This window comes from Phalangium opilio, unplaced genomic scaffold (assembly GCF_054372755.1).
Source record: "Phalangium opilio isolate 3A_F unplaced genomic scaffold, DU_Popi_V2 ptg000025l_1, whole genome shotgun sequence".
Classification (NCBI taxonomy): Eukaryota; Metazoa; Arthropoda; class Arachnida; order Opiliones; family Phalangiidae; genus Phalangium; species Phalangium opilio.
Window position 1 is genome coordinate 1,436,206 of NW_028324156.1, and position 15,499 is coordinate 1,451,704.

A 15,499-nucleotide genomic window follows, 5' to 3' on the forward strand; every position below is an offset into this window, starting at 1 on the left:
ACTGGAGACAAAATCCCTCCCAAATTGGAGACAAAATCCCCCGCTTACGGAACGAAATCCCCACCTTGGAGACGAACCCTTCAGGGGTCCTTCCTATTTTAGAGGTCGTTTTCCACAGTGGAAATATTTCTAGTAGGATAGTAGTAAAAATAGTAGTATTCCCCCTACGAGGAAAAGCGGAACCAATGATGGAGAAAATAGTATGAATTGCCGACTAACCATAAATTTTCGCCTTTTCCAAAATATTGCTGACTAACCATAAATTTCCGCCTTTTCCAAAATATCGCTGACTAACCATAAATTTCCGCCTTTTCCAAAATATCGCTGACTAACCATAAATTTCCGCCTTTTCCAAAATATCGCTGACTAACCATAAATTTCCGTCTTTTCCAAAATATTTTTGACTAACCACAAATTTCCGCCTTTTCCAAAATATCGCTGACTAACCATAAATTTCCGCCTTTTGCAAAATATCGCTGACTAACCATAAATTTCCGCCTTTTCCAAAATATCGCTGACTAACCATAAATTTCCGCCTTTTCCAAAATATCGCTGACTAACCATAAATTTCCGTCTTTTCCAAAATATTTTTGACTAACCACAAATTTCCGCCTTTTCCAAAATATCGCTGACTAACCATAAATTTCCGCCTTTTCCAAAATATCGCTGACTAACCATAAATTTCCGCCTTTTCCAAAATATCGCTGACTAACCATAAATTTCCGCCTTTTCCAAAATATCGCTGACTAACCATAAATTTCCGTCTTTTCCAAAATATTTTTGACTAACCACAAATTTCCGCCTTTTCCAAAATATCGCTGACTAACCATAAATTTCCGCCTTTTCCAAAATATCGCTGACTAACCATAAATTTCCGCCTTTTCCAAAATATCGCTGACTAACCATAAATTTCCGTCTTTTCCAAAATATTTTTGACTAACCACAAATTTCCGCCTTTTCCAAAATATTGCTGACTAACCATAAATTTCCGCCTTTTCCAAAATATCGCTGACTAACCATAAATTTCCGCCTTTTCCAAAATATCGCTGACTAACCATAAATTTCCTCCTTTTCCAAAATATCGCTGACTAACCATAAATTTCCGCCTTTTCCAAAATATCGCTGACTAACCATAAATTTCCGCCTTTTCCAAAATATCGCTGACTAACCATAAATTTCCGCCTTTTCCAAAATATTTTTGACTAACCACAAATTTCCGCCTTTTCCAAAATATCGCTGACTAACCATAAATTTCCGCCTTTTCCAAAATATCGCTGACTAACCATAAATTTCCGCCTTTTCCAAAATATCGCTGACTAACCATAAATTTCCTCCTTTTCCAAAATATCGCTGACTAACCATAAATTTCCGCCTTTTCCAAAATACTGCTGATAACCATAAATTTCCGCCTTTTCCAAAATATTGCTGACTAACCATAAATTTCTGCCTTTTCCAAAATATCGCTGACTAACCATAAATTTCCGCCTTTTCCAAAATACTGCTGATAACCATAAATTTCCGCCTTTTCCAAAATATTGCCGACTAACCATAAATTGCCGCCTTTTCCAAAATATTTTTGACTAACCACGAATTTCCGCCTTTTCCAAAATATCGCTGACTAACCATAAATTTCCCCCTTTTCCAAAATATTGCTGACTAACCATAAATTTCCGCCTTTTCCAAAATATCGCTGACTAACCATAAATTTCCGCCTTTTCCAAAATATTGCTGACTAACCATAAAATGCCGCCTTTTCCAAAATATTGGAATTTTGGAAATAAGTTAAAACAAAATCAGTAGTTTACTTCTTTTGGTTTAGGAACATTGTTTGCAATACCTTTCACTCTTGTGAATTATACATTTGCATTATTATTAAAGATAATCTTTGGATTTGGGCTTCCGTTTACCTTTACTTCTAAATGCCTATTATCTGGGGGATTTTCAATAAAATGATCCTTTCGGTAGGATTTTGTTGAACAGTTTTCCTTTTGGGGGATTTTGTCCTGGACGTTTTCTCTGGGGGGATTTTGTACAAACGCGTCTAAAATCGGGGGGAAAAAGTCTTGGCAAATCCAAAATAGGGGGATTTTGTCCGGGGGGATTATGTCCAGGGGGATTATGTACGAGACCCCTGAACACCAAAGTGCTGCGGGTTAAACATTTCTACAGGCGCTGGTAGGTTTTACATTGAGTTGGTTTCCCCTAAATGTTGGCTTCACTATATGTGCCCCGTTTGATTTAAGAACTCACGGAATATGTATTCAACTTAAAGTTAGGCTTAATATATTTACCAAAATAGGCTTAACTCTTCACGGAACTACCTTCAAACTAGATTTTAAGCTCCGACGCTAAGCCTAATTACATTTATACTACGAATTTATTGAATTAACTCTAGACTAATTCCGCTTAAACAATGAATTTATTGAATTAACTCTAAGACTAATTCCGCTTAAACAATGAATTTATTGAATTAACTCTAAGACTAATTCCGCTTAAACAATGAATTTATTGAATTAACTCTAAGACTAATTCCGCTTAAACAATGAATTTATTGAATTAACTCTAAGACTAATTCCGCTTAAACAATGAATTTATTGAATTAACTCTAAGACTAATTCCGCTTAAACAATGAATTTATCGAATTAACTCTAAGCCTAATTGTCCTTATACTAAGAATTTCTTAAAACAACTCTAAACCTAATTCTGCTTCAATTTCTTAGAACAACTATAAGCCTAATTCTGTTTGAATTTCTCAAAACAACTCTAAGCTTTATACCGCGAACTTTTACTGAGGAATAAATTCAAGATAATACCAAAAAAAAAACTTAAAAACGTGATCATAAGTAAATAATAAGAAGAAGCATAAGTTTGTGGACTTACTTCAGGATGTTTACTGACGCAGTTGCTAGGTCTGTCCCGGTATATGTTGCTCTTCATGCGAGCGCATCGGACAGACTCGTTATATATAACCTCTTTTGGTTCGAGACTTTCCGAAGTCGATTCGCACGGACAAATCGTATACGCCACCAACATCACTAAGTTGGTGTAGGGAACTTGTTGGACTATAAACTGCCTGCAATCAACACGCATTTCCAAGCATTAGGCTTTACACACCAACCGGATGTTGACGTTTTCGGGGTAAACGTCCATTAACAATAACTATAAATGTGGTTCTTACTTGTCACAGCCACTGGTATGGCACATGTACAAGTGACCAGTAACTGGTTCGTCGGATATACCAGGTTGCATTTCGTAAAGGTCAAACTCTTTATCACAAGGCCTGGGTTTTGATTTATTCAACTGTATACGGTCCTCCTCTGACGGATATTCGTAATCGTAGTTAGAATCTAAACCCTCAACGTCTTTTGACCACAGCGAGAATACGCTGTATTTCAACATAAGCCTAAATTCCAAGAAAGAAATAGAAAAAACAGAAAAATAGGCTTAACTCCGATACCAAATTCTACGGAAGCTAGTTATTATTTACATTGCTAATCTTTTCCAAATCCATGAAAGACTATTGGCAATTACATTGAGCGGCTATACAATGGGTGTCAAAGGTCAATATATTGATATAGATTTCGTCGTAGGTAGCAATTAATTTAGATTAAATTATATTTACATTAGATATGATTGAAGCTGGCCCTGATGGTGTAAGGATATCAAGGCATATCGCTTGATAATCGTAGAGTTTAATTCTACAATTTTTTAATTATAATTAATTATCTTTGAAAAATTTATTTAAATTATATAAAAATGGGGATAATTACTGTCTGTATATTTTATATTCAATCATGGCGTTAAATAAAGAATAATCGATTTCTCCAAAGAACTTGCCAGTCTGTAATATAATTAATTACTTATTCATAAATGCTTAATTATATACTTAAAGTGGTCTTAAATGAAGAAGAATAAAAACTAACGTGGCCATGTTGTTCCGATACAATTACAAAACCATTATTATCTAAAAGATAGCAATCCAATTCCTATTGAATAATTAAAATAATATTTAATATTTTCAAAACCTTAAATTCTGATTTAAAAAAAATATATCCTTACTTCATCACTGCATTTATAATTGCAGTTTTGCATACACTGTAATTAATTTAAAATATTAGCCTATTATCTTTCTTATACTAAAACCAGGAATTCATACAGATAGGAATAATTACGTAGTCATTTCCTAAACGTATATGCGGATTTCATGGGAGGAGCTACACTAATCATTATGTATGACGAAGTTTACGTCACAAATAATCTATCTCGCTGCGCGTTGAACCTAGGAACTCGCGTTGCTACTAACCAATGAAATTACAGAGTTAGAAAGACGCCATCAAAATTATGAGGCGTGACGAATAGAGCTATATCAGTTGAAGGGGGGAAACGTCACAGTTGGGCCTGCCAATAAACGGAGCCGGTTTTCACCCTCCCGCCGTGCGGGCTGCTGAAGAACTCTATGCTAAATTTCCCGCACAATATGGCGCCTAGGCGGGGACTAGCGAAACCCCGCCTCAAAATCTCTCCTTTCTCCCCGAATTGAAATAGCTCTATAGAATTGGGCCTGCCTTTGAGTGTAGGGCGGCCATTTTATGAGGGTTTTCTCTATGGGCAAATAGCATTGGTGACGTAGCCATTACCCCCTCTGAAATAGCTCTACAGTGAGTTTTCAAGTCCGGTATACCCACAAAACCCGCGTAGAAATTAACATGGGGGATACGGCGTCACAATTATTCCTAGTAGATGTATTCATTCCTGCTTATACAAATACGTAGTTTTCACTAATGAGGTTTTAATGAAGTAGACGTACTTTAGCAGTGGAGTTGAAAAATGCATCGGCGAACGCGGAATGCATAAATTGCAGACCGACAACGGCGGCGGGAGCCTGTTGTTTGGCCGAACCGAGAAAAATGGCGTGACTGGCCGTAACCAGACTATTATTTCGAGTACCCGCATCGAAGGGCACCGAAAAAACAAAGGAGGAACGGTTGGTTTGGTAGAAATCCACCGCTCTTCGATAAAATAATTCATCAGTCGCCCTTGTGTGAATTTCGTGGAAAGGTCTGACCGAATTAGAAATGTACAACGCAAAATTATAGCTAAACAAGACTGTCCCTTAAAAAGAGAGACTATTCCATTAATTCCAGAAGAGAAACACAAACACCACAGGGGAGGGTCATTCCCCTCGCGCCAAGAAGCACCCACCGCTAGAGGCAGCAACGCGAGTCGGCTAGTCTCCCTCCACGTGTAGTGAACTCGGGACCGAGTTGCCTCTTGGTTGGCGCCTAGGAGGGCGACCTCCCCACCCTGTGTGTTGGTTTCTCAGCAAGTTTATTAATGGAATTGTTTATATCGGTATGCTAATGATGGGAGGGGCGCACTTCTCTGTACTATTGGCTTTCTCTTCTTCCGTTCTATGATCCTCGAAACGTAATAGACCGCTGCGCGTAGCCACGAAAGTCGTCATTATACCGTACGTCTTGACAATGTGATCTCTGAAAACCAGCCCCGAATAAAGAAAACCCAAAAGTACAAAATTACAACGCTGCTATAATTAAAAATTAAATCGCCGGGCTCTTTATCTCAACCGTAAAGACTCTGAAGGGCAATTCTTAAGGGTCCTAATGACGTCATACCGCTTCTTAGAATGTAGCCAATCACTGGCTATATCGCGGATGACGTCGTCGTCGAGTGGTAAAAATTATTTGACTATCAGGGTCAGGGTTGATACCGTTTCTCATTTAAAAATTCCCTGACCAATATAAAGATTTTTTTGTTCTGAAAGGACATAATGTTGTGGCTGAAAATAACCTTGACCACGCCTACTTGATAGTATAATAGTATAGAGGGGATATTTAATTATTTCAAAATATCGCTAAGCCTAATTTAGATTTAGGGTAGAAAAAAATAGGCCTAATATTTCAGGACGCGGAAGTATTTAGCACGTATAAAATTAAACTCTTGTATTTTTTTTTTCGTCGTCTCCCAAACAAAACTTTGATCCAAATAGTTTTGTTTCGTTATTTTGCTGTACTTTATGACATATTACCTTGGTATCAAAGCCAGCAGCAAAGTTAGCGGGCTTTAAATTGCGTTAAAAAAAGGAGAGAGAGAAACAAGTGCGCATGGAAGGAAACAAGTACAAGGTTAACAAAGAATGAGCCACCATGAGTAGGGATTCAACTCTTGAACTTTACGGTTCGTTTATTTATTTATTTACCTGTAAACCGTAAACTAAAAACAGGCCTTGAAATAACCGTGGGAAAACTGCGAAACAATACTCACCTTGATCCTGAGAGCTGTGTTTATTTTTTATAATATTGTATAATTTTTAAACCCCGCCCCCAAATGACCCTTACCTTTGACCCCTGAAGAAACCAAGGCTGAACAGTTCATGTCTTAATTAACATGCAGGAGAACTCGAAAAGCCTGCTTTCAGTTTTGTTCAGAGCGATCCCAGAAAGGTTTTAAAGCTAAATTCGTTTTTTTTTAAATTAATTTCAAAGCAAGGATTTATAGATGTGCGTGAATCAGATGCAAATTTGCGCATACGGACTCGCGATGGAGTTAAACTTATAAACTGCCTCAAAGGCATATCAATAAATAAAATCAGAAGCTTATAATCCCCACCGAAGTTCACATCAGAAGCCTCTTGTCCCAAACACGGCGTTGGCGATGAATTTTTCTATGGCTGCGACTGTAGCGCGTTATGCGGAAATTTTTGATCATTGTCCGCAGGAAAACCAAAATAAATATAATATAAAAAGGTTCTACTAGCTAAAAGGGGCGTCGCCATTTTTTGCACGAGCCAGTGGGGGGACGGAAAAATAGATACAAGCAAAGGCTCGTGGATGTTTTCTTTTAAATTCGAGTTTTGATTGGATATAGTTATGGTGACGTCAATAGAGTAGTGTCGGTAGAGAGGGGAGTAGACTGTTTATCCCTCCCTCTAGGCGCGCTTTTGTAAGAGGGGATACTGTACGCGCCTGGTAGGGGGGATGACACTGAGCTAGAGCTAGATGTCAGTTCTACGTATGCAAACGTCATACCCTTCTATCTCTTAGCTAAGTGTCATCCCCCCTACCAGGCGCGTACAGTATCCCCTCTTACAAAAGCGCGCCTAGAGGGAGGGATACACAGTCTACTCCCCCCTCTACCGACACTACTCTATGGTATGACGTTTGCATAGTAGAACTGACATTACTCTATACCCTTTAAAAAAATACTCCCCCACTCTAATCTCATAGCTGATCGACTTTAAAAGGGGGGAAACAATTTTTCAACCCCATGTGTACTAAGTAATTGAGCTTTTCATCGCCAAGGCCGGTCTTAGTAACTCCCATGTAATAAACTCCTGATAAAGTTTACTCCAACAATTATTGATTATAAAATTAATAGCATCGCAAACAAAACATATACGTGTGTATTATTGAGTTTAATTTAGTTTAAATAAAAATTAAATTAAAGACCACGATACTCCCTCCCTAATATATTTAATTGAAGAAAATTAAGACTTAATTATTGCAATTAGTTCTTCCACCGAACAGAATCTAACCCCCTGAAGATACTCGCGTTTTTTTAGGAAAATTACAAAAATGAAAACAACTTGAACATTCACTTTAAACTAAAAAAAATTCCTGACAGAACCTACAGTTCAATAATAATTAAAATTAAGTTAATTATCCCATTTCTAAATAAACGCGCCAAATCATGCAATAAAGTCGATATCGTAAATAAAATTACTTACTCAACTTTATCGTGTAGTTCCTTTTGATCGACGCAAGACTTATCTTCAACGTACGTGGCCACGGCGTCAAAAACCAGGCTTTGAACCAACTCCCTCTCACCTAAAAACACACCCAATCGCAAATTAGACTCGGGAGGGGGAGGGAAATGGGGCAGGAATGGCCTAAAAAAAGAGTAAAGACTACTCACAAACAGGTTTGTCGAGTATTGGCGGTCTAATACTGCTTGTTTTCCACCTAAAATTTTGAGTGCCTAGTGCTTCTTTTAAGAAATGGCGGATTATATCTTCGGGACTTTGTTTTGGCTCATTTTCTTTGGGTAAAACATCGCAATAGACCCTATGACGTCATAAATTACAACCCGCAAAATTAAAAATCGACGCCATTTTGAAAGTGGTCACCAAGGCTTAGCCAATATTACTTACCAATCAGGATGAACTCTCCAATTATTGCCACGAAAATATTTAGTCCCTTAAAGATATTAAATAGATTATTAAATCAATCGATTTTGACGCGTGTGATCTATATTCGGCGGTCTTAAGCCTAATTACTTTTTAATTAATTAATTAAGGCAAGAAGGGATATCTAGTTTATTAGGGAGGAGGTATAAGATGCCTATAAGTATTCGCGCGCCATAGTCCCAGTCCCCTTTAAAAATACAAGGGGGGACGTAAAAGGAGGCCGGGCTATTTCGCCAGCCTCTCCTCAGTCGGAAAATATGACTGTAATTTTCGTCATTCGCGTCGCGCTGACGTGAGTTTTCAAGAACCAATGAGATGCTGGTTGTAATTTAAAGGCGGGAATTAACTCCGGACTTACGTTTGGACTGGAGATAAAGCTAGAAATGTGGCGCGAATTTATACCTTCTCCCTAGTAAACTAGATATCGCTTCTTGATTAAGGTAAATGATTATTAGTATACTCACAATCTTCTTCTTTCCGCTTCACTTCCTTCCGACCTTGGACACGATAATGGCCATACGGATCAGGGAGAACAATGGCTAACCTAAATGAAAAACCCCACAAAAACCATTCATCAAACGTTCCATTAATTAATTATTTAGTGATTAAAAATGATTGCGAAGGGGAACAAGAGAAAAATCGTTATACTAACGTGAACGGAGTTCCCTCTATTGGACCGTAATAATATGAATTATTTCGGGTAACTACACGCCTCTATTAATAAACGAAAAAAAAAAGATAATTATGAATATTTATAACTATAAAACTTAATTACGAATACTTATAATTATAAAACTTAATTATGAATGTTAATTACCATTGAATCAAGGTGAATTTTAACTGCAAGCTTATTCCAGCCGATTTTGCGGTCGATCATATTGACTCGCATCTTTAATTTCATTTCATTTAAATAATTAAATTAAATGATTTAATTAATAACGATTTCAAGATAAATTAAAAACTTACTAATCTTAGGGACTCATCAATTTCCTAAAATATTTAAATGAAGTTAAATAATTTGATTGAATTCGAAGATTAAGTTAATTATTTAGGCAACCCTAATTAAATTAAATTAAATTAATTAAGTTAATTACCCTAGGCCCAAGCTTGTTATCAACGAGCTCAACTTCGTTCAAATCAACACTTCCATAACCGGGTTTTAACATGTCTTGGTACTATACAATATAATCGTATTTAAAGTTAATCAATTTTAATTTATTATTATAATAAATTAAATTATTTAAATTTACCAAAGGTCGAAGGTCGGGATGAAATAATATGTATCCGTTGTTTGTAATAGCAAACGAATAACCGTTAACGCCAAGCTAAGGGAGTAGGCGGGGGAGATTTAAAAAAAGACGAACGAGGATGTCATTTTTACGAGTAATAAACTTTATACAATAATTATAGCGAGATAAATAGTGACAGGTTAATAACCTTATATGAAGGGGTCATTTTGAGAATTTCTCTAATTGGAACATCTGTTCCAGCTACTCCTAGAAGATTAGCGTTCGGAGTTCTCTTCCCCTCTTTGCCAGGCGTCTTTTAAAAGGATAAATTATGTACAAATTTAATTGGATTCTTCGTAACTTTGCTTTCGGAAGATACAATAGCGTCTTCAAAATAGTTTTTAAAACCCTAAATTAGGCTTAACTCGAAATTTTAATTGTTAGGGTTAGCGGTCGGTGATTGTAGTTTTTTTTATAATTAGGCCTAAATTAACGCTTCCTTCCTGTTAGACTTAGAAATTACCTTTGTTTTTAAAATTAGGCCAAAGTAAATACGTCTTTTTAATTAGGCTTAACAATTACCTTTGTTTACAGAATTAGGCTTAAGTAAATAAAACTTTCAAACTAGGCTTAGCAATTACCTTAATTTTTAAAATTAGGCCTAATGTTTCATTCTTACTTTAGGCTTAAGAGCTATCCTCGTATTAAGATTAGGCCTGAGAAATGTTTAATTAGGCTTAACGCCGAGATAATTTTTTTATCATAATTAGGCCTAAAATTATAGGCCAAACTCGATTCGCGTTTCTGTAGACTAGAGTCGCGATTCTAAACCTATCATTTTAGAAATTTCTTTCTTTCAGGGTATAATTGACCCTAATGAACAATTAATTAAAAAAACTAATTAATAAATAATCTTACTGAATTATTTTTCCGATCAAAGACCGGCATAGCCACGGTAGTCATAAGATGAGCGTACTAAATATTAGGACAAAAAAAATAATCATATGACAAAATTAACACAACCTAAAAACAAAAATTTAACCCCTTGAACATTAATAATTAATAACTCGCTAATTAAGTTAATCAATAATTTAAATACAATTACCACATTAAATATAGATAAAGAAGAAAAGAAAAAAGACTTACCTTACTAGGCGCCATGTCATTATTCAACTGATATATTTAAAAAAAATGCACAAAGGTGGAAAGAAACAAAAAATAATAGACAACGATAACAACACGTAAATAAATTTGGATAGAAAGTTTTTTTTTTTGACACAAAGATGGTTTAAGGTTAATTTGTAAGGAAAAGCGGGTGTGAAAAAAGAGGGTGAAAATTTGAAAGAGGAAAAAAACAAAGAAAAAATAATTAAGAATGCGTCACAGAGATTCTCAAGATTGAAAAAGACTACAATATTAGTACAGGGTGTAACAAAAAAGGGTGACAGTAGAACCGAAGTTGAGTGGGATGGTTCTACGGGAAATCAATTTTGGGTCGAAAATGTACAGTCTTGTATGACCGATTTTGCCAAAAAGGGACACTCCCTAAACAAGTTATGATTGGATTGTTTTAGTGATGACCCCTTAATGAAATTAGCATTCAGTCATTGTTTCTTATGTTAATTTTAAGGGGTCGTCCGTAAAACACTCTAATCATAACTTGTTTAGGGGGTGTCCTTTGTGGCAAATTGTCACAGAAGTTACAACATTTTCGACACTCAAAATTCTTTCCCCATAGAACCATCCCACTCATGTACTTCGATTCTACCACCCTCCATTTTTTGAAACACCCTGTATAGGCGTGAAAAAAATAATAATACGAACTAATTAGCATAAATAGATAGATCATATAGAGAAATAGGTATTTTATCGCTCTCTCAAAATGCGTGTGTTTGTGTTGGTAAATATAATTTTTTTTGTACAAATTTAACCAATTTTTTTCAAAAAAAGGGAAAAATTTCAAAGTGGAGAAAAAACTGCCAAAAAACTTGCAAAAATACCAAAAAAAAAGCGCATAAGCCAGATGAAGGGTTTTATTTTCAAAAGAGAGTAAAAAATGGCGGGAAATATATATATACTTTCCAGAGGAGAAAAAAAGGCGGGAAAAATTTTCAATAATAATATATTGAAAAAAGTTTTTTTTGGGCGGGAAAAAATATATATATATATAAATATATTTGGGGTAAACTTATGAATTACCTTGACTGATGTTTTTAGTGTTTTATTTGGTTTTTAAATGTTTTTGTTTCTTACTAAAAACAACTCTATGTTTTGGAGTGTATGCTTAAAAATCGGTTTCAAAAAAGGCTTAATTAAAAGGAAGAAAAAAAAATGCGATGCCATAGCAAATATTTGCATTTGTTTTCTTCCAATTAATAATACTAACACGTTGAAAACCTTCCAAAAACACACTACTATCATAAGTTAATAATAATCCTCTCTAAGTCATAGAAAAGTCTTACATAATAGACCGTATTCCATGTTGCAGAGAAACCAACACACAGGGGCGGAGGCCGACCACCCTGTTGGTTATTTCCCTGGTACCAACCAGGAGCCAACGACAGACGGAGCTAGCGCGTGTTCCCTACACGCTTAGGGAGGCTAGCCAACTCGCAGTGCCCCTAGAGGCACTTCTTGGTGCCAGGAAAATAACCCAAGAAGTTGACCTCCCCCGCCCCTGTGGTGTTTTCACTTCTCTTCTCTGTATGTAATAAATGGAATGGTCTATTGAATCATTCAGTCTTGGAAGGAATAGAAAGATTCACCCTTCCAAGGGGTGGAACACTTCTAGATGATTATCATATTGCAAACCGTGGGAGGAAATTAATTATTTTAACTTAGGAGGATTTGTTATTCACATATGAAACTATATATTAAAATATATAAACAAAACCAAATAATATATATTTGTTTGTATTGGTGTTTGTTATGTTGACTGACTTTTTTTCGAATTTGTCTTCTGCCCATTTCCATTTCAGCTGCCGCCTCGCTTTGAATTAATTTTTGAAAAGTTGGCATCGATTCGCTTTGATTTCCGGGAGACGGTGAGGAGGAGGAATCATCCTCCTCTCCTCCTCCTCCTCCATTACCGTTCCCGCCATTTTCGGGTTCCTCCTCGGAATCTCCGTCCCCAACTCGATTGCCATTCATTTCATTCTGACCCAAAAGCATCTCCAATTGTCTTTTACTTCTTTCCCTCAAAACATTCCCTATTCTAACACGTTCGCGAGCCTGCCAGATCCAATCAGTTAGTCGGACGTCCTAAATTACGTCATCATCATCATCATCATCAACGACGTAATTTTGAAAACGAGGTGGCAGTGATTGAAAAGGCGCGCGCGAGCGCGAACCAAAAATGTGTACATGTATGTATATATTTAAATCACGAGAAGGATGACGTTATAATAATAAAAGTCACGAGAACGTCAGAATAAAATTCACGAGCGCCGCGGGAGAGCGAAAAATGAATAATAATCATGCCAGCCAATCAGCGTAAGGAATTAATGGTGAAAGCCCAGCGCAATAAATAATATAAATAAACAAATAAAAATAAATAAATAAATAGGGATTTAAAAATAAATCGATCAAAAATAAAAGGAAATAAATATCATATTTCACATCCGCATATCCAAGGGAAAGCAGCATGAAAAAAATTATATTAAATTAAGTAAATATTTTTTTTTGATTTAAAATTAATTAACTTAAATTTAAGATATTTTTCCCCCTCTTTTTTAATTTCTTTTTTTTAAATTTATCGTTTGTTTTTTTATTCCGTAAAAATAATAATTCGTTCGTTTATTAAATTATAAAAGGGGACTTTAAATTTTTAAAAACGCGAGCAATTGCTATAGGCTTAAATTTAAATATTAAAAGTTAATTAGTACTCACAGCAATATCGGCATATACCGGTGTCCAAATAAAGGGGTTATTACCAGTCAAGACGATAGGTCTACTCATGACTGGGATATATTTCTATCATAATTATAATTAATTCATTTTGAATGATCGTAATTAACAACATAAATACATAAATTAACACAGAAATAATATTTCTACCTGTACTTGTTCCCTAACTTCAGCCAAGTTTGCAACATGGGTATAATATCCTGAAGATAAATGAATATATAAATAAATTAATACATATTAATAAATTCAATTTAATTTAAATTACAATTAAATTTACCTCGATTTGCACAAGCCATCCAATTAACTCCTTGGTTGTCTGTTACTTCACGCCCGATTAAATACGTGAATACTCTTACCTAATTAACGACATAATTAAATCTTATTATCCCCCATGTTGTAAATAATTGTGCAGGGTGTTTCTGAAAGGTCTATCAGAAATTAATATATAAGGGCAATAATTTAGAGTCTTATCTAAAACTAAAAAATATATATAGTAGTACACTGCCGTATTGCAGGCAAATAGTTTTACAGGGGCTCATAGGAATAACATTATCAAGTTTGCCCCTGGGTGTTGCCTTCTCTAAGAAAAATACAGATTCTCGATTAAGTTAGAAATACAATTGGAAACTTAACTAATAACTTTAATTACCGTTATACTGGTAAATATTTATACGGAAAGGTTTATCAGAAATTTAGGGCAATCATGTTCTTTGGATGATTTCAAGTCGAAAATGTAACTTCTATGACATTTGGCCTTAAGACCCAACGTTTTCAAGTTAAGATAGTATTTTATGGATGAACAATTAATTAAATTAATTAACTAATTATGTGTTCAGTTTCTTAATTAAATTTAAGGGGTCATCCGTAAAATACTCTAATTTTAACTTGAAAATGCTGGCCAAAAGTGTCACAGAAGTTACGCTTTCCCTTTCAAAATCGTCCATAGAACACCCCCATTAATTACTGACAGTTCAAAGTTCATAAACACCCTGTATAATTTATGTGAAATTATTCGAAACTTACTGGAATGTTGGGCCAGTTATATTTTTCGAATATTTCTTCGTAAGTGTAAGGTGCGCCATCAGTTACAAGCATAATAGCTTGATTACACTGACTACCCAAAGAGTTTTTGTGATACTATCGAAATAAATTAATATTTAAGCCTAAAGAACAAACGGGGGACGATGTTTAATTATCTTCAATTACTTTCTGCAGAAGTTCGAAAGCGGTAATTAAGCCCAAAGTGAAATTTGCAATATTAGTCGTTTCAAAATCATCCAAACTATCTTTGAATTCTTGAATATTTCGTTCATTAGCTTGAACAAGGACATTTTCAAAACATTTAACTACAGGTTGTATTACGTCGGAAAACTATTTTAAAAACGCAACAAGGAAAAAAGAGAAAAAAAATCGAATAATCCATTAAATACCTACGAAACAATGAATGATTCATAGGAAAATATTCTGTTTCTCGGGTGAAATCGCGTGTTACAATTTATTTCCCGCTTTTTCGGTAACGCGCGCGTTTCCATAACGATTTTAATAAAGGAAAAGTCTCATCAGGGGCTATCCCTCTCAAGTTTTAACCTTGTATTATGGTAGATTAATAGCGTGGGACTTTTCCTTATAAGTAATTTTAATCACGCGCGTTTTGGCACGCGAGAAAACCTTAGTATCTTTGGCGCGCGCGCTTACGCTGGGTTAGAAATATTTTCCCGCGCGCCAAAATGGGATATATGGTTGGCGCGTGGATATTTCCCGCCAAAAAATGGTTGGGGGAGCGAGGTCGGGCGGATGGGCGCGCGTGATTTCACGTTAAAATATTAATAAGAAGAGATTAATTATTACGTACCCTAAGCACTGTAACAAAATCATTATCCGTGAGAGTGTCGAGAATATTCATGACAACATCTCTAGCAATGGCTTTCCTTAAACCAGTCATAGACCCAGACCCGTCTACCAATATTACAATATCTTTCGCGGAAGCCGCAGCCTGGATGAACCTAATTTACATAATGAGAAACGGTACGAGATAAAGAAAACAAATTTCGGGTCTTAAAAAGAGAAGGAATTTCGGGGCAGTTTTTACCAGGGTCTCATTCGACAATCGAATAAATCTGGGTCTTCACCAGTTCTCCATTTGGCAGCTGATAATAATTAA

The 15,499-nt window shown here is 35.6% G+C and overlaps 1 protein-coding gene across 4 annotated transcripts in view; it reads right to left on the bottom strand.

Annotated features, from left to right (window-relative positions):
• The window catches only part of LOC149691650 (voltage-dependent calcium channel subunit alpha-2/delta-3-like), a 30,572-nt gene that overhangs the window by 4,398 nt on the left and 10,675 nt on the right, over positions 1 to 15,499 (bottom strand). The window contains exons 7-36 of one of the 4 annotated variants that reach the window (XM_089869001.1): positions 15,428 to 15,485; positions 15,191 to 15,341; positions 14,545 to 14,709; positions 14,362 to 14,475; positions 13,616 to 13,694; positions 13,489 to 13,538; positions 13,321 to 13,404; positions 12,373 to 12,693; positions 10,579 to 10,605; positions 10,351 to 10,407; positions 9,641 to 9,745; positions 9,454 to 9,528; positions 9,298 to 9,378; positions 9,170 to 9,193; positions 9,021 to 9,092; positions 8,856 to 8,917; positions 8,668 to 8,747; positions 8,168 to 8,213; positions 7,933 to 8,081; positions 7,745 to 7,844; positions 6,047 to 6,079; positions 5,379 to 5,492; positions 4,808 to 5,060; positions 4,060 to 4,095; positions 3,924 to 3,986; positions 3,771 to 3,841; positions 3,623 to 3,698; positions 3,488 to 3,540; positions 3,179 to 3,403; positions 2,881 to 3,073 (exon numbers count right to left, since the gene is read on the bottom strand). In XM_089869001.1, coding sequence (XP_089725127.1) covers positions 2,881 to 3,073; positions 3,179 to 3,403; positions 3,488 to 3,540; positions 3,623 to 3,698; positions 3,771 to 3,841; positions 3,924 to 3,986; positions 4,060 to 4,095; positions 4,808 to 5,060; positions 5,379 to 5,492; positions 6,047 to 6,079; positions 7,745 to 7,844; positions 7,933 to 8,081; positions 8,168 to 8,213; positions 8,668 to 8,747; positions 8,856 to 8,917; positions 9,021 to 9,092; positions 9,170 to 9,193; positions 9,298 to 9,378; positions 9,454 to 9,528; positions 9,641 to 9,745; positions 10,351 to 10,407; positions 10,579 to 10,605; positions 12,373 to 12,693; positions 13,321 to 13,404; positions 13,489 to 13,538; positions 13,616 to 13,694; positions 14,362 to 14,475; positions 14,545 to 14,709; positions 15,191 to 15,341; positions 15,428 to 15,485 — 3,017 coding nt within the window. The remainder of the gene's footprint in view (positions 1 to 2,880; positions 3,074 to 3,178; positions 3,404 to 3,487; positions 3,541 to 3,622; positions 3,699 to 3,770; positions 3,842 to 3,923; positions 3,987 to 4,059; positions 4,096 to 4,807; positions 5,061 to 5,378; positions 5,493 to 6,046; positions 6,080 to 7,744; positions 7,845 to 7,932; positions 8,082 to 8,167; positions 8,214 to 8,667; positions 8,748 to 8,855; positions 8,918 to 9,020; positions 9,093 to 9,169; positions 9,194 to 9,297; positions 9,379 to 9,453; positions 9,529 to 9,640; positions 9,746 to 10,350; positions 10,408 to 10,578; positions 10,606 to 12,372; positions 12,694 to 13,320; positions 13,405 to 13,488; positions 13,539 to 13,615; positions 13,695 to 14,361; positions 14,476 to 14,544; positions 14,710 to 15,190; positions 15,342 to 15,427; positions 15,486 to 15,499) is intronic. The other 3 variants (XM_089869004.1, XM_089869002.1, XM_089869003.1) reach the window with 3 other exon arrangements.